Source organism: Polyodon spathula, chromosome 11 (assembly GCF_017654505.1).
Source record: "Polyodon spathula isolate WHYD16114869_AA chromosome 11, ASM1765450v1, whole genome shotgun sequence".
NCBI lineage: Eukaryota > Metazoa > Chordata > Actinopteri > Acipenseriformes > Polyodontidae > Polyodon > Polyodon spathula.
This window is the reverse complement of record NC_054544.1, coordinates 29,311,727-29,328,934: the sequence shown is the minus strand read 5'-3', so window position 1 is coordinate 29,328,934 and position 17,208 is coordinate 29,311,727. Positions and strand designations below refer to the sequence as shown.

The 17,208-nt window shown below is 39.2% G+C and overlaps 1 protein-coding gene across 4 annotated transcripts in view; it reads left to right on the top strand.

Annotated features, from left to right (window-relative positions):
* The window catches only part of LOC121322956 (probable cation-transporting ATPase 13A3), a 48,621-nt gene that overhangs the window by 20,195 nt on the left and 11,218 nt on the right, over nucleotides 1–17,208 (top strand). For all 4 annotated transcript variants that reach the window (XM_041263607.1, XM_041263608.1, XM_041263605.1 and 1 more), the window contains 21 exons: nucleotides 515–688; nucleotides 1,920–2,090; nucleotides 2,962–3,032; nucleotides 3,995–4,078; nucleotides 4,211–4,280; nucleotides 5,346–5,480; nucleotides 5,910–5,982; nucleotides 6,750–6,881; nucleotides 7,041–7,223; nucleotides 7,571–7,728; nucleotides 7,825–8,013; nucleotides 8,115–8,176; nucleotides 8,578–8,728; nucleotides 8,855–8,971; nucleotides 10,204–10,357; nucleotides 10,846–10,966; nucleotides 11,227–11,351; nucleotides 11,497–11,672; nucleotides 12,599–12,727; nucleotides 14,363–14,442; nucleotides 16,982–17,024. In XM_041263607.1, the coding sequence (XP_041119541.1) occupies nucleotides 515–688; nucleotides 1,920–2,090; nucleotides 2,962–3,032; nucleotides 3,995–4,078; nucleotides 4,211–4,280; nucleotides 5,346–5,480; nucleotides 5,910–5,982; nucleotides 6,750–6,881; nucleotides 7,041–7,223; nucleotides 7,571–7,728; nucleotides 7,825–8,013; nucleotides 8,115–8,176; nucleotides 8,578–8,728; nucleotides 8,855–8,971; nucleotides 10,204–10,357; nucleotides 10,846–10,966; nucleotides 11,227–11,351; nucleotides 11,497–11,672; nucleotides 12,599–12,727; nucleotides 14,363–14,442; nucleotides 16,982–17,024 (2,598 nt within the window). The remainder of the gene's footprint in view (nucleotides 1–514; nucleotides 689–1,919; nucleotides 2,091–2,961; nucleotides 3,033–3,994; nucleotides 4,079–4,210; nucleotides 4,281–5,345; nucleotides 5,481–5,909; nucleotides 5,983–6,749; nucleotides 6,882–7,040; nucleotides 7,224–7,570; nucleotides 7,729–7,824; nucleotides 8,014–8,114; nucleotides 8,177–8,577; nucleotides 8,729–8,854; nucleotides 8,972–10,203; nucleotides 10,358–10,845; nucleotides 10,967–11,226; nucleotides 11,352–11,496; nucleotides 11,673–12,598; nucleotides 12,728–14,362; nucleotides 14,443–16,981; nucleotides 17,025–17,208) is intronic.

Sequence of the window (17,208 nt, the reverse complement as noted above, 5' to 3'; positions counted from 1 at the left end):
AGATGTTTGTTTGTATGGAGGATGTGGGGCTCTGCAGTGTGTCTTCTTCCTGATGTGTGTCAGGCCTCCTACACTGTAGAGAATGACAATACCACACTTTCACTACGCCCATCCCTTTTAAAAACATTTACTTCAGTGTGCAAATTGCACTTAAAAATGATTTCATATATGTTACAAAAGCATGGAATATTATTGTATTGAAGAGTCAGTATTATTCTGAGGAGGTTAATTGCAGTGGAGTATTTTTTTTGAACTTCTGTTTGAGAATAGCATTTGTTTAAAAAACGATTACTATTTTGTCTCCTGGCTGAGTTGTGTAAAAATCATGTTGGGTTTGTTATGTGAGTTGTGCCTCGGTTTAACCATGATTGCCCTTAGTTATTTTGTTAGCTCTTCGGATGCAAAGCAGTTGGTGTCCTAACAGTGGTCGTGGGATCAAGGTGATGAATGTTTCTCTCATCCTGATTAATTTACGACCGCTTGTCTCAGTGTGTGCGTGTCTGTTTTCTTGCAGGACGTGTCGGGGTACAGGCTGTGCCGCTGGAAGCTGGCGATCGTTGGCGTGGGGGTGGTCCTGACAGGGGGCTTCCTGTTGCTGCTCCTCTACTGGATGCCTGAGTGGTGTGTGAAAGCCACTTGTACCAGAACCACCATTCGAGAGGCTGAAGTGGTGCTGCTGAGATCTACGGTACGCGCTGTACTGACTCTACCCTGGCCATGCACGCTTTGCACGGAATGTCTTGAGTTCAGAAGATAGTTTGATTCACACATGCAAAAGTAACCCTGTCATTCATTCAAAGATAACTGTTTTTGTTTGGTCTCAGTGGTTGTCATGGAGTTGTGAGGTTTGGATTTTGTCACATTTTTCACGTGAGTATCCGATTTAAGGGAACTGCTGTAGAAAGTGAAAGTGGCGTTTCCTCTTCCAGGTCCCAATGCATGTGCCTCAGTCAAAAACAGGCTTGGAACAGCCTAGGTCAGGTAGTTTCAGGTTTTATCTCGATCACAGGAGTAAGATCCGCAGTAAGCACTTATACAATGGATAATTGGGCACCCCTTGTATTTAGTAGATCATTTGAAATTTAAAGAATGCAGAGCCTTTAATAGGGAGTAATGGGCATGTGCTTTTGTTATGAGTAAGAGCTTTGTTCCTTGTTTCTATTTTGGCATGTATTTTTAGAGGACAAACTTCGAGTAAGTAGTGGGGTTCTGAAAACAATAGCGTAATAAGTCACCATGTGCTGCTACAACTGTTTTAAATAACGTACCTGCTGTTTTCCTTTTCATTGTTAACATCCTGACAACTTTTTATACATAATTTTAAAGTCTGTTTCAAAGCTCTTTTCAAAATGTCCGCTCAGTGCACTGGGGGTTTGAGATCTGTCCTCTCCTAAATCACTGCCGGAATAGTTGTTTATATAAAAAAAATTAAAAAAAAAAAATTTAATACCTTAGTGCTCTGGCTTTTCCGTTCCATACCACATCATGGATCGCTATTGCTGTGCTACCTGTTTGACAGTGTGGGCAATAATCCTTACACTATCAGTGCAGTAGAGCGGACATTTTGAAGAGTTGAAAAGGATTTTAAAGTTTGAAGTGTAAAAAGTTGTCCGGATGTTAATGAAAAGAGAAATTACTACTACGTTATTTAAACAGTTGAGCAACACTTGGGGAATGTAATGCTGTATTTTACAGAACACCGCTACTTACTCTGTTGCAAATTGTTTAAAAAAAATAAAATAAACTCTTTCTGTCGTGTATATTAAAATGTGAAATGCTCATTTATCAAAATGGATTTTGGCAATTTCAACCAGCTTGCTGAAGTGTGTGTGTGTGTGTGTGTGTGTGTGTGTGTGTGTGTGTGTGTGTGTATATATATATAATGTGTGTGTATGTATGTGTATATATATATTTTTTAGGATGAATTCAAGCGATGGTTTAGAGCAAAGGTTCATGTTATGCTGGCTCCTGGGAAGAACCCTTTCGACTGTCCGGATTCCAGAATTGTAGCGAACGGCCACACGCCTCACCCTGCTGAGAACCAGACAGAGGGCTGCGAGAGGAAGTATTCAGAATACCAGCCTTTGCAGGTAAAACACATTGCAGTTATTTTATGTATGTAAATGTAAATTAATGTGTGTGTCTTGTAAGGACATTGCAGCAGAATTCTCAATGAAATAAGAATGAAAGATCTCAATAGACCATGCTTGCTGAAAAATGTAAAATTCAAGTTTTAAAAAGACAAAACAAATCGAAGGTACTTTTTTTTTTTTGGTTATCAATGGTTAAGGTCACAATTCTCTCATAACCTTCAGGTGGTGACTTTTTTGTTTTTTTTTCCTTATATAATCTCTTAAAACCTGCAATTCGGTGTGCTTTGTTTTCTCTGAGCAACCAACCCCCTCATCACAACAGCTTCCAAACGTCCTTATCTGAGACAGCGAGTAACCCGGGAGCGAGGATTGCTTAACAAAACTGTACACACGCTGTCTCAATAGAACAGAGACACCATAGAACTGGCAACCAAGAAAAAAAAAAAAAAAAGACGAGGTCTTAACACAAACTTTAGGGCTGAGCTATTAATTTTGAAGTCGTGATGTCACATTTATATGCAATCCTTTCCATGCCCTCCCTCAGACAAGCTTGAGTGATTTATATTCCAGATATTTAAGAGTAGTTTCTGATTTAGGAGGGCGTTTCCTCTGGGCATGGGGCTGCTAGTTGTGAGTTGCATTCCCCTGATAGTTTTCCGATAGATAAGACCTCCCTTGTGTGGTATAAATCAAGCCTTTGTCTAGTATGAGGCCCTGAACGTGTGTGTTTGTTTTTTTGTTTGTTTTTTTTTGCACTACATTAAAGCTTGCATTTGAATCACCCCCTTCTAGTTCTGTGCAAGGTGCTTTTTCATGCCTTTTTAAAGCAGCTTAACAGCATTTTAATTTGGAATATTTTCATTTCCAGATCCGCTATTTCACCCTCCACAGCACGAAGTACTATTGGAATGATATGAGCCAGAATTTTGAAGTATTAAAGTAAGACCAATTTTGCCTTCATTCTCAAATTGTTTTGTTTAATTTTATCCAAGCAGCCCGAATGTGCTTCACCCCCCACCCCCCCACCCCCAATCGTTGACATTCAGCACCCCTTCCCCCCCAATGACTGCTTTCTAAAATCTAATCATGTGTATTGCTATACAAGATGCATATTAATTGAAGGCTGGGATTGAAATGCATTTAGCTCATCTGAATAGTCAGCAACCCACAGCAACATTTCTGATTTTTTTTTTTTTTTTTTTTTTTTTTTAAACATTTTTTAAATTTATTATTCTTTTTAGCCTACACACTACTTTTAAAAATGTCATTCCCCATATAGACCACAGAAGATTATAGACCACATTGTGGGCTAAGCCTCAACACATTTATAGCAAACCTCAGCGATTTTGTGAGACAACTGCTGCACTTGTTCTCCACCCCAGTGTTTAGCCAGTCTTGATGAGGCTGCTGATTTAAAAATGCGTGCTTGCATGCGCGGTTTCTAGTGACGACATGATCTACACGTATATGTAATCTAATTTCTTCTTGTTTTAATATCCAGTTACATCATGTGTCTTCTCTTACCATTCTCTGTTGTTGTTGATCAGTATTTATCAGACGCTGTAACTGTTCCATCAAATCTGGATTGAGAAATGACCACTAGTGGTGCACATTTATCCCTTTGTATTTGGATTTTCAGTCACTAAAACACACTGTTGCCCCAAAGGGGCATACATTACATTTTATCCTTCTAAGAGCGGAGTTTCTGAAGTGTCAGGATAAGGATTTATTGGCTGGAATAGTTGTTAAGCATTTTAAATAAAAATCTTAGCAGTGATGTCAATAGAGACCAGTAGAGAGCACACACAACAGGATATTAAACAGGTAAGAAATTCAGTATATCAAAAATAGTGTTTTACAAAGGCATGTTCAGGTCTCCTTATCTCTCTCTCTTTCTCTAGGGGACTGGAGGATCTGGGAGTCAAGTGTTCTTCTGTTCATGATGATCACAGCAAAGGACTGACAGAAGATGAGCAGGATTACAGGTAGTGCAGTTTAAGTTCCTGCCTGTTGGATAGGAAGTGAGCGTCAAGACATTTTCAGACGAGGTTCTCCCAGGGCCGAACATGCTTTTACTGACTTTAAGCTTAATGAGTGTGTTGTTTTGTCTGTTGCAGGAGATTGTTTTTTGGAGAGAATGAAATTGCTGTGAAAGTGCCTTCGATTTTTAAACTGCTTATTAAGGAGGTATGAGATGTCTTTCTGTTTTCCAACCAATAAAGAAGCAAACAAACACTTCTCAGTAAATGCTCATGTAGATGAAGACATTGGGCTGTGATTCAAGTCTGGACTGCGCTGTTTGTTGTACAGAACAGGCTGCTATCATACCACTACTACTACTGAGAAAGAAGTACTACTGAACATACTTTTAACCCTTTGCAGTCCTATGTTGGACCAGGTCCAACGTTACAATTTTCCCTTTCCAGTCAAATGTCAGACCCTGTCCGACATCATCAAAAAGACATAAAGCACAGGTCTCTAGTCATTTTTTCTCCGGAAAAAGCAGAGAAAACTGACTGAGACCGATAGGAGCCAAATGAAACTGAAAAAAAGGGGGTGTATTTCATAGCCCTATGCATTACAGAGAGAACATGGACATAACAAAGGAGGTAGCTGCTTCTGCATCCAGCGCTCAAAGAATATCAGACATCTGCTGAGCTTTTTGAGATGTTATAATAATAAAATAAAGACTTGGAGAACATTATTGAGGAGTTTGATGATAAAACGAGTGATCAGGAGAGGATTAGTCAGTATGCACATCTATAAAGAGTTGTGTGAAAAATACAGCGAACAAGGGGTGGGGTTTGGTTGTAGATACAATAACAAGTTTTTTTTTTTTTTTTTGTGATTCAATGCCTTTTGAACCTGTTTTACTCTGAAAAAATATTTTAAACAGCATGTATAAAATAAACAGCTGTTGTGAAAATAAATTGGACCCGACGTGCCTGATGAGTGCTGAATAAATGGACTGCAACGGGTTAAATGAAGATTGCCAATTTATACATGTTTTAAAAGCACAGTATACAGGATAGTAGTGTGTAAATACTGTAGCCCTGCAAGAATGGGATGTGCTGTATACAAATATATTGTGCTTTTTATAAGTATTCAAAAGAAACTCCTATGTTTGCAAAATCATGTGGTGTGCTTGTTATCTTGGTATAGTCCCTAAAGAAAGTAATCCTAAGTGAATGCCATTAGCGCTCAACCACAGTTGTGTTTATTAATCCGCTTGGCTATTCATCCCCTCTCTAGGTCCTGAACCCTTTCTACATATTCCAGCTTTTCAGTGTTATTCTGTGGAGTGCTGACGAATATTACTACTACGCCCTGACCATTGTCATCATGTCAGTCATATCAATAGCCACCTCTTTGTACACCATCAAAAAGGTAAGAGGTGGTGGCCGCTGGCTCACTGCACTCCAGTAGGAGCATTTTATAAATCTGACATTAACCATGTTAGCCATTTTTAATCCTGCCCATTCCAAGAAATCTAAAAGGTGAATGATGCATGGTCCACTGCCCGGGATGGAGACACGTCGGGTCTTCTGATAATTACACGCTGTATCATTGGAGGATCAGTGCGCTCTTTGTGAAGCGCAACCCTTCACGGTTGACATCTCCCTGTATATACACATCCTTGAAGTGTGCTTTGATGCTGAGTTTTCAAAGGAATTGCAACGGCAGTCAGGTTTCTGTTATATGCTGTAGTTTACACTCTTGCACAAGGAGAGTTATACATTGTAGATTCCCAAACTAGACAGGACTCGTTATCTACCTGTGAAAGTAACAGTTTGACTGGCTTCTCGTTATTTTCAGCAATATGTGATGCTGCATGACATGGTGGCGACCCACAGTATTGTCAGAGTCTCCGTGTGCAGAGCCAATAATGGTAGGTGGAAGCCCTGTAGGAGTGAAATAAAACGTGTATTCCGTTTTTTAAATTAAAAAAAAAAAAGACTTCAAAGGCACAAGTTAAAAATATGCATTGATTGGGGAACAATTACCTGTATACTCAGATGAGGTAGTTACTGTACTATAAACACGAAATGTGAAGCTTTATACACACACATTTCTGTGTATAAAACTTACATGCTGTAAATTAGCTCAGTGTAGTAGTTATGCTGCTATATCTGCAGCTTGTCTAGTTAGCTAATTTATAAGGGGAACATATTTGGGTTTGTTTAAATCCCAACAAAGCCCTCTGGTGTGATGTAACTGAGGTTAGTGCAATGGAGATGTGATGTAATTGAGGTTAGTGCAATGCAGATGTGCTCCCATTGAATTTACAGACCCCAATGACAGTACAGGCCTCTAGTGGTATCTTAGGGGGTAGGAAACACTTTTTGGTTTGTAAATAAGATGGATGGGAAAGCCAGTGTAATCGCAGGTTGTTTTTGATCGGTATATATCAAAAGTTGTTTAAATTCCGAAGTTCTGGATCGTAGTACTACAGCATACAGTTGATTTATATTACCTTGTGAAGCTTCTTTAGATGCCACAGTGGGTTAATGCACTAGACTGTTACCTCTCAAGACTATGGTTCACAGTTATTTTAGGTCCTGATGGACATAGACCAAATTATAAAACCTATTTTTCATATGCAAATGACTTCTGTAAACATTTCCTTGTTAATTTTCTGTTCTTTTGCGGTTCTAGTGATAGAGGAGGCCATGTCCACAGACCTGGTCCCTGGTGACATCATGGTGATTCCAGCCAATGGGACCATCATGCCCTGTGACGCGGTTCTGGTGAGCGGCACTTGTATAGTCAACGAGAGCATGCTGACAGGTAAGCGGGCCAGCCTCTTCCCACAACCTGTCCTGTGAATGGATTCATACTTCCTGCCATACTAACAAAGAAATATTGGATGCCCACGTGCGTACAATACTAATATGTTTAGCAGTGGAATGAGAATCTATGTATTGTAATAGTTTGTTTTTCACCCAGGTGAAAGTGTTCCTGTCACAAAGACCAACCTGCCGAATCCCAGCAGAAGCGCAAAGGGAACGGAGGAGGATGAGGTCTACAGTTCAGAGCTGCACAAGCGGCACACGCTGTTCTGCGGGACCAACGTTATCCAGACACGCTTTTATTCTGGGGAGCTTGTCAAAGCTGTGGTGGTCACAACTGGTAAGAGCTGCATAAACGTGCACTGGTGGGACGAAGAAGAAACCATGTAAGATCTGGAAATGGGCTCTCCTTTCCTGCATTCCCCCGTGTACATAGTTTAACTTTCCAGCATAAGAAACAAAATGTGTGTTTTAACAAAGCATTGAACAAAATGTGCTGCACTAGGGCAGCACTTGACTTTTCAGAGAATGTTTTATTGTTAAATAAACAGTGGATATAAAAAACCAAATCCTGCCCCTTCAGACAATACATCTGTGTTGAAACATCTGGGCTTAAATCATTTTTTAAATTTTTTAAATTTTTTTTTATTTTTTATCTGTATTTTAAAAAGTTTCTCTATTCTGTAGGCTTTAGCACTTCAAAAGGACGGCTGGTGCGATCCATCCTATACCCGAAACCGACTGATTTTAAACTGTACCATGATGCCTACCTCTTTTTGCTGTGTCTTGTTGTGGTGGCTGGGATTGGTTTTATCTACACGATTGTCCACAGCATCATGAACAAGGTATGGCACAGTACCTCGGAGCAGTGCGCTGCAGTTATCAGCTACAGATATCAGATTAACTGTAGCCCCCCCCCCCCCCCCCCCCCCCCCCCCCAGGTGCCATTCCACACCATCATCATAGAGTCACTGGACATCATCACCATCACTGTGCCCCCCGCACTGCCTGCTGCCATGACTGCGGGGATCGTCTATGCGCAGCGCCGTCTCAAACGCATCGGGATCTTCTGCATCAGCCCCCAGAGGATCAACATCTGCGGGCAGCTGAATCTCGTCTGCTTCGACAAGGTCAGAGAAAGGAGTGCTGCCTCTGTATCTATATATCCCTTAATAACAGCAGTACAGTGGGCACCTGTAATCTGTATCGTTTGTTTTGCTTGTTCAAACAGACTGGAACGCTTACCGAAGATGGTTTAGACCTCTGGGGCATCCAAAGGGTGGAAAATAGCAGGTAGAGACATTTTAAACAGGCATGGATGTGTTCAGAATTGCCGTTTAGCACTAGTTTAAAAAATAAATAAATAAATAAATATATAAAAAAATAAATGGCAAATCATGGAGCAGCAGGATATACATATACAAACAGTATAGCCTGTTGAACATACCTCAACTAAGAAATAGCTGAACCTCTGGACAGTCCTTCCTTTTGTGAGGGAGGTAGGGGTAGGCAACATTTTGGGATTGAAGTTGTTTTTATTTTATATCTCTTTTACTGTTTATCATGAACCATACTATAAAAATGGACACTCTGGGCTATCTTGCTGTTTGGAACCATGGCCATTAACTGCTGCTCCACTTTACCTGTCTGATCTCTGCTGATTTCTAGTTTTGTTTTGTTTTGTTTTTCCCCAGTTTTCTTCTTTCAGAAACACATGCCTGTAAGGAAGACCTGGTAAAATCTCAGTTTGTGGCCTGCATGGCAACGTGTCACTCTCTCACTAAGATCGAAGGAAAGCTTTCAGGGGATCCGCTTGATCTCAAAATGTTTGCGGCGACTGGTTGGGTGAGCACATCTGCACTGTTTATTTACACAGCACACAGCTGCTCCAGTCTCCTCTGTACTGCACAACCAGTACTGTGACGGCACTGGCAGTGGGACTGAATCTTTTTTGCTGTACTTTGTGTTCAGATTCTGGAAGAAGCAACGGAGGAGGAGACGGCACTGCATAACCGCATAATGCCCACGGTGGTTAAACCACCCAAACAGCTCCTTCCTGAAGCAGAGGCCTCTGCCGATCAGGATATGGTACGTCTAGCACGCAGCTGGCACCAAACTGCTTTACCAGTACAGTACTCAATTAGGCATTTTAAGTGTCTGTAGACTACACTAGCTGATTGTTTGCTGATTTAATTTGAACAGCTTCCTTAATTTGAACAGCTTCCTTAGTCATTCTAGAAGCCACCCGGGGTCCCCCGGGGGTGGGGGGAGCGCTGGATGAGTCACACAGCTTGGACGGCGCCATTTCGCGTCCAGGCTGTGCAAAGAGGCCGAACTTCGCTGGGAACCCCAAGAGAGATGGGTCACATTGGCTCTGTTGCTGCTGGGGAGGGGAATGGGAAATGCTTCTCATCGTCCAACAGCGAACCCTACTGGCCAGACACCGCGCACATTCAGAGTGGATAAGAGGCAGGGCTGGCCTCTGTTCTTTAGGATCGGTAGCCCCGCTCACCTCTGGTCTGGATTGCTGGGAGTAAAAGCGATTCTGGCTTTAGACTTGTGAGATCGGAGGATGCTCACACGCCCTCAGAATGTCTGTGCTATATGGGGACTCGCTGCGGTGACGAGAAAAAAAAAAAATTGGACATTCCAAATTTGGGGGAAAATTACATAAAAATAATAATTGGTCATTCTAAAATACACTCCTCCCCCACCCTATTAGATTTTAGCCTGACAGCTTTTACTTTTTCTTTAATTGTAAGCCGCACCCTGCAAATGGCAGTTGTTGATGTCCTTCAGTAATCTAGCAGTCAGTCCTTTGATGTTTGCTGGAGCACTGCCATATCTACAGCCTCTGATGAAGAACTCTGCTGCCCCCTTGTGGACAGAATTTAGTCACCACTCAGGGAGACAACATTGACGAATAAAAGACTTTCAATTATTGCTAGTAGCAGTGGTAGTTGTAGAAGTTGTTTTTTGTATAGTAGACATTTAAAGTCTATGTACATGTTGTTCTCAAGCATATAAAACAGTAAACATCGACTACCAAAATGTACATTTCCATATTTACAGTGTATAAGTCCAGGATCCCACTTCTACCTGTCTATGTAAAATATTAAACATGTTGGGTTTTTTTTTCTTTTTTTAAAATATATATTTATATAAAGGAGCTGTATAAGATTCCAATGAGTTCAGTTTTTTTTTATTAGTGTGTATCTATGTGTGTGTGTGTATATATATATAAATTTTTTTTTTGCTGACATGTCTTTCTGCATTTGCTGGTATGCTGGTGAATGAGATGCCCTTGTGTTCTCCCGCAGCCTTCCTATGAGATAGGGATTGTGCGTCAGTTCCCCTTCTCCTCGGCACTCCAGAGGATGAGTGTGGTTGCGCGGCTTCTCGGGGAGAAGCGCATGGATGCCTACTTGAAGGGGGCGCCAGAGGTAGTTGCTAGCCTTTGTAAACAGGAAACAGGTCAGGGTTTGTTGTTCTCTTCAATTGCATATGCAATGCAACGCATCTGCTCCCCCCCCCCCCCTTTCCAGCTATATATATATATATATATATATATATATATATTATATATATATATATATATATATATATATATATATATATATATATATATATATATAAATATATAAATATAAATAAATAATATTGTTTAGCAAGCAATACAGTTTATTTTTTATTTGTAGTAAAGTTTCCTGAATGCGTGAATGCCAAAGCCTTACTTTATTTCAGCTGTATGTATTTATTGCAGTCTGCAATACATTTAAAATATAAATATGTTTGGCTTCTAACATTCAATACATCTGCCTTTAGCATGCATTATTGTTGTCTTGAATTGAAATTAGCAGTAAACAGTATAAATACAATCATTCTGTTTAGTAGGTAAATGTCAATATCAATAAATAAAGAGCGCTTTTTTTTTTTTTTTTTTTTTTTTTTTAAACTTGTAGTGCCCCACAATTTCTCTGAGGTTTTGGAAGGGTACACCAAGCAGGGATTCAGAGTCATTGCCGTGGCCCATCGGAAACTCGAGTCAAAACTCGCATGGCACAAAGTACAGAACGTCAGCAGGTACCCTTCAACACCGCTCCTGCTGAGTGAACAAGCTCACTTCTAGTTTGCAACCTGGAGCACAGATTAGATTGCAACTGGGTTTAAAAGCCCTCTCTTCTCTCACTCTTAATGGCTGTGTAGAATTCCCTATGTCTTTTTGATTTTCTCTCAAATATAAGTTTAAGACGGTTCGGTTCCAGTAGTTGGGAATGGGGAAAATTCAGGCAGTTCAGACTGAGCCTGTTTCCTGAGGGTCGCTTTATTTCCTGCTTTTGTAGAGACACCATCGAGAGTAACATGCAGTTCCTTGGCCTGATCATTATGCAGAACAAACTGAAAGCGGAGACTCCTGGAGTTCTGGCAGACCTGCGAAGGGCCAGCATTCGCACTGTCATGGTCACAGGTGGGGGAGGAGGCGTGCTTACCTTTTACACCTCAAGAAATAAGGAGTTTAATTCTGATGCCTCACATTGCAGAATGAGGATTTTAGAAAACAAAACTGCAATGAGTTTCATTGTCTTACCCTGATTGCATATTTTGTTTCACAGGGGATAACATGTTGACAGCTATCTCAGTGGCTCGGGACTGTGGAATGATTCCTCCTCAAGACAGAATAATAATAGCAGATGCACTACCCCCTAAAGACGGGCAGACCGCTATGATTAATTGGCACTATGCTGATAACCCACCCGAGCATGCCAGCATGGCAGGTTCAAACCCAGAGGTAGGTGGCGTCTGTTGATGAACACACTAAAATTATTTTGTTTTTACATCCAAGTTATTACATTTTTATTACAGTTATTAAATTACGAAGAGTGTATATACATGCAGATACTCCTGCTTCCTACCTTTGTCTGCAGCTGAGAAGCTAAACAAACCAGGCAGTCAACAAAGTGTGCTAGAGTGCACAGAAGATTAAACTGTGGAAGAATGTAGTAAGCATATGCCCAGGAATAATATTTTGGTAGAAAGTTAACATGGTTGTGGGATACTGTAGCATAAACACTTTGGAGCCCAGAATATTACATATCTGTTCACGCTGGGCAACAGTGTAAGAGAAAGGTATAAAGAATTAATGAATGTTCTTTGAATGTTGGGCTTCCTGCTTTGTTTTTGATGCCATAGTAACTCTATATATATATATATATAATATTATATATATATATAATGTGTGTGTGTGGTGTGTGGTGGTGTATATATATATATATATATATATTTTTGTTTTGTTTATTTGAAATAGCATATTCCATTTCCAAATTCCCAGGAATAAATATGTATATATATATTTATTTATTCCTGGGAATTTGGAAATGGAATATGCTATTTCAAATAAACAAAACAAAAATAAAACTAATAACAAAAAATGAACAAAACATATCCTTGAACAACAGCCAACCAATAAATGTTGTGTTGGCAGTAACCATTTACTTTCGTTCAAATATTGAAATGTGAACAGACAGTATATCACTGGCTTCATTTGCTACCTGTTTTGTACAAGGCTTTACAAGACCAGCGATGTCCTGTGCTCTGTTGGGTTAAAGTACTACACCTCTGACAGTTCTTATCAACACTGTTGTAACCTCTGCACAACGGGAACGTGCCATTGATCTGCTTATGTTGGCTGTAAACCTCCTATCTGCTTGCTTTCAGGAAGTTCACATCAGGCTGGAAGAGGAGAGCTCAGGGGCTGCATTGCACAGCATGGAGCACTATCACTTTGCAATGAGTGGGAAGTCCTTCGCTGTCATAGCAGAGCACTTCCAGGACCTCCTCCAGAAGGTGTGTGTGTGGTTACTGGTGGTGGTTCATGTTGTGTGTTGTTTTTTTTGTTTGCTTTTTTTTTTTTTTAAGAAGACCAAATTACCTCAACTACAACCTTTTTTACGTGCTGCCTTTTAAGGGGAAAAAAAATAAATAAAAAAATGATTACGTAACGTTGGGATTGCAGGGCAGGGATATAAAGCTAGCACTGTTGCATGACGGGAGGAAGTTGTGCGCAAGGTGTGTTGTGGGAGATATGAGCTGAGCAAGAGAGAGAGATTGGGAAAGCAGTTTTGAAAATACGGCGGCACGTTATTGAAGATAACAAGTTTAGCTGTGCTTTGTTTATTTTTTCAAGCATAGCTGTTGGATGTTTTATAGAATATAGTGAAGGAAGAAATAACTAATTATTCGAGTGAGCTGTGTTGCAGTGGGAGCTGTGGCTGGAGTGCGTGTGGAGACGTGTTGCTGCCGAATATAAACTTTTCTACTATTGGTGTTTCCTCATCGGGACAATTGTTTTTTCTTTGAACTATCTTAACTTTCATGCTGATTTGATTACGGTGGAAAAGGAGAACATGCTACCAGCTTAATTGCTTTAAAGCTAATTGAAATTTATTGTGACTCGTTTTTACGCCCAGATGCATTTTATTTATTCTTTCATTTCTCCTGTTGCTTTGGATAAACTTGCTGGAACTCTTGCGCAACATTTAATGAATATATTCTGTGCTGGGTTACATGTTATGAGAGTGCAATTTGTTTAATGTATTGCAATGCATTGCAACCTTATTAGTTATGCTATATAGTTTTATTATTTATATTTGCATAGCATAGGTAAGCCATTGACTTTAGTTTTATTGAATATTGCAAGTTAAGAATAGTGTTGGGTAAGACAACAATTAGAAACAGTATAGCATAATGAATGGTCTTAAATCATGATGATTGATCACTTGAGATTTTGAAATTGAAATGTTGCTTGTGCTTTTAATTCGGTGGTTTGAGACAATGCTCACTGTTTTAAGAAATGTTATGTGCAATATGTTAGCTACTTATGTGTAATATAATGAGCTTATTAAGTGTGTAAAAACACATTCATATGTCATTGGTTCAATATCTAAGTGCAATATAACCGTATGTGCAATATATAATAATGTGCAATATAATTTGTTGGGCTCAGTTTAGTTAATTAATAGTGTGATTGGTAGATTGGTAGATTGAGGTAATTGACTAGTATTTCCATTTGTTAGATCCCTGGGTCAGTAACCAAGAGGCCTGCTTGCTACTTTGAGTGTAATAAAAAACTTGAGGACTGAATGGTTCATTAGTGCTTCTTCTTTAACTGTTTTGTCCCTTCTCCGTCCTGTTTATATATCTTAATTGCAGAGTTATTATTCCCTGGGCATATATAGGGTGTAGTGGTGTCACATATAGAAAAGTCAATTACTATATCCTAATAGTGGTTTGGTGACAATTAAATATGGTAGATTATGCATTTGCCTGGCACCCCAGATAGCCAACCGTTACAATACTTTAGCTGCAGTGCTATTGATATGGTGGGCACAAAGTGAATAATCGAAACTAAACCCTGCTTGTTTCTGCACATTTTACTGTCAAAAAGAATAACGACTCATGGTTTTATTTCTCTCCCTATAGCTAGTACTGCATGGCACTGTGTTTGCTAGAATGGCTCCTGATCAGAAGACACAACTGGTGGAAGCATTACAGAGTGTAGAGTGAGTACAAAGACTGCATTTCTTAGTTTTTTATAGATTCCTATCCCTGTATGACGTGTGTGTATGTAGCATTTGAGAACTGGACTTGTATCTAGAGCAGCGGTTTTCAAACTGGGGTACGCGTACCCCTGGGGGTACTCCAGCGCTCCTCGGGGGGTACGGGAGAAAAATCCTGTAATGGCGAACAACAGATTTTTATTTATTTATTTATTTACCACATTGTAGTACTTTGCGTCTTAGCAATTGATTTAACAATGTTGAATCTTTCAAATAAAACCACAGCCGTACTGGTGTATGTTTCCATTCTGTTGGGCGAGCTTAACTATAAACACCCAAACGGCTGCTGACAGTGAGTGAGCGTTGAGCGCACACATGGTTAAATTACATATTTAAACAGCAATGCGGTGGTTCTGCAGTCTGTAGGCTAAAAAGAAAACAAATTATAATCCTTGTATGATGTTGCTGCTTTTAAAAATGTAGAGTATTTACTCGGTACATTCGCTTTCTGGAGATTAAATGTTCAGTGTTTGTAGTTTAGTTTAATCAGTTAAGTGTATTTTATCTGTGTGTTTAAATAACAGTATTATTGAGTTTAACAGGCAGCTGTGCCGCCCTACTTAGACAGTGAAGTCACTACAGTTGTACACAGCTGTGTTATTAGGCTTCCAAGCAAGGCTTGGGAAGCCTATTGCTGTTAGTTTTTTAAATGTATTATTTTATTTATTTATTTATTTTTCTTCCCAAAAATTTAAACGGATGCTGCTTCGAAGCTCTGTGACTGATCAGATTCTGATTTGGCAGGTAACAAGCTGGATACATTGGCTGCCACAAATTTCACCAAAATGCGCCCTAAAGAGCAAACTGCTTTTATTTCAAAACTGTCTGACCAACAGACTTCAAACTTGGTAGGAATCGTTCTGGTGACAGCAGAATACAAATGTCAAAATGGTTATGTTTCGTGAAACAATATGGCTGCCACTCCTACATTTTTTTCTTCTATTTTAAACTGCTTAAATTTAAAAATGGCTCACTTGATTAACTCCAAACTTGAAAACTGTCGTGCCTGTGGTGGTAAAATTTACATTTTCAAAAATGCCGATTGTGCGTTAAACATGGTGCGTTAAACATGATGGCCGCCTGATGCATTTTTGAAAAAAACAAAACAAAACAAAAAAAAAAACTTAAAATTTCTTCTATAGAACTGTTGAAGTTGCTGATTTTAAATACATGGAATATTGAGAACTCAGCACGCTTAGACTGGTACTGGGGCTTGGGAGCCGTAAAACTGCCTGGCAGTTCTAGTCAGGAAACTTGTACATTTGTGTTTTTTTGAAAAATTCTGATCAAGCAGTTCTAACTTTCCAAACAAAAATTAGTTTTCAAAAAAAATAAGTGAAAAAAGGATTCGATACTGCACAAGACACACATAGCATTTTTAATGTCCAGCTCAAGTGTTAAACTTAACATTAAAGTTAAAAAAACCAAAAAAAAAACCACACATTTTAATGTGTTATTCAATATTCACAGTTCTGCATGCTACCAGATGCCTGTATTTGTAAATGTGCAAAATGCCCAGTCTGTTTTCTTTACACTTCTGCATTTGTTGGAAGAAATGCACGACTTGTGTTGAATTGCTTTCAGATTTTTATTTTAAATTAGAACGCTAGTTTTGTTTTCAAAAGCATAACCTGTTTTTGGACTTTTGCCACTTATTGGTCTGGATTTTGAAATCATTTTGCATAGCATTTTTAGTTTTAATTTTATTTAAATTAGTTTGACAGCAGTTTTGCATTAACAGTAACTGGCTGAACTCTAGCCCCTCCTCCTTCCCTGTGCCTTCTGAGCCAGCAAATTGAATCCTGTTTTTTATTCATTTATTTATTTATTTGTTAATGACCCACTTTAATTTTTTTGTAACTTGAAGTCCTGTTTGTTCATTTTAAAATACAGAATAACATAACATTGTCTAGTAGGGGCTGCATTGTTTACTAATCAGGGTGTAGTTTTACTGCAATCTGTTATAAAAAGCAGGTATATCTATCACATTGGTAGGTAACATTTAAAATTATATATATTCATTTAACATCAGTAAGTACTTAAGCCTAGTAATTAGAAAATACTTTTTTTTTTTTTATGTTTTCATAGGTATATTATGACCCTATCTCAGATGGGGGTACACGATAGACTAGATTTTCTGGAAAGGGGTATGTGGCCTAAAAAGTTTGAAAATAACTGATCTAGATAACCAGTTCTTACACTGTTCATTCTTTAGCACACTGGGGATACAGTATGATGAGGTGCCCTCTCCTGTTTACAGATGTGTGTATCACATCCATTTTGACCTGTATGTAGAGACCTGCTTATTACATTTGTTTGATGAAAGATGCCTCTGTAACAAAGCTTGATAACAGCATTCTGAGACTGTCATACAATTTTGGCTGCAAGCTTTTGCGTAAATGAAATTATTCTAGGTACAGCTGGCAAATGTTGGCTGATCGGCTTTGCTGCGTTTTAATGCATTGCTCTTTTTGTTTTCCAGTTACTTTGTTGGCATGTGTGGCGATGGTGCAAACGACTGTGGTGTAAGTATGTTTTTATTTTGTATAGCATGAACAGTGATTTCCACTTGTGTGGAAGTGGGTGAGGCTAAGGCACTTGGAGGTCAAGTGGTTAAAACAAGCATTTGATTATGTTTGCCGTGTCCCGTGTTGTCTGTATCGCAGCATCGTATTTATAATAATTACACATTATGGGCATAAATCAGCT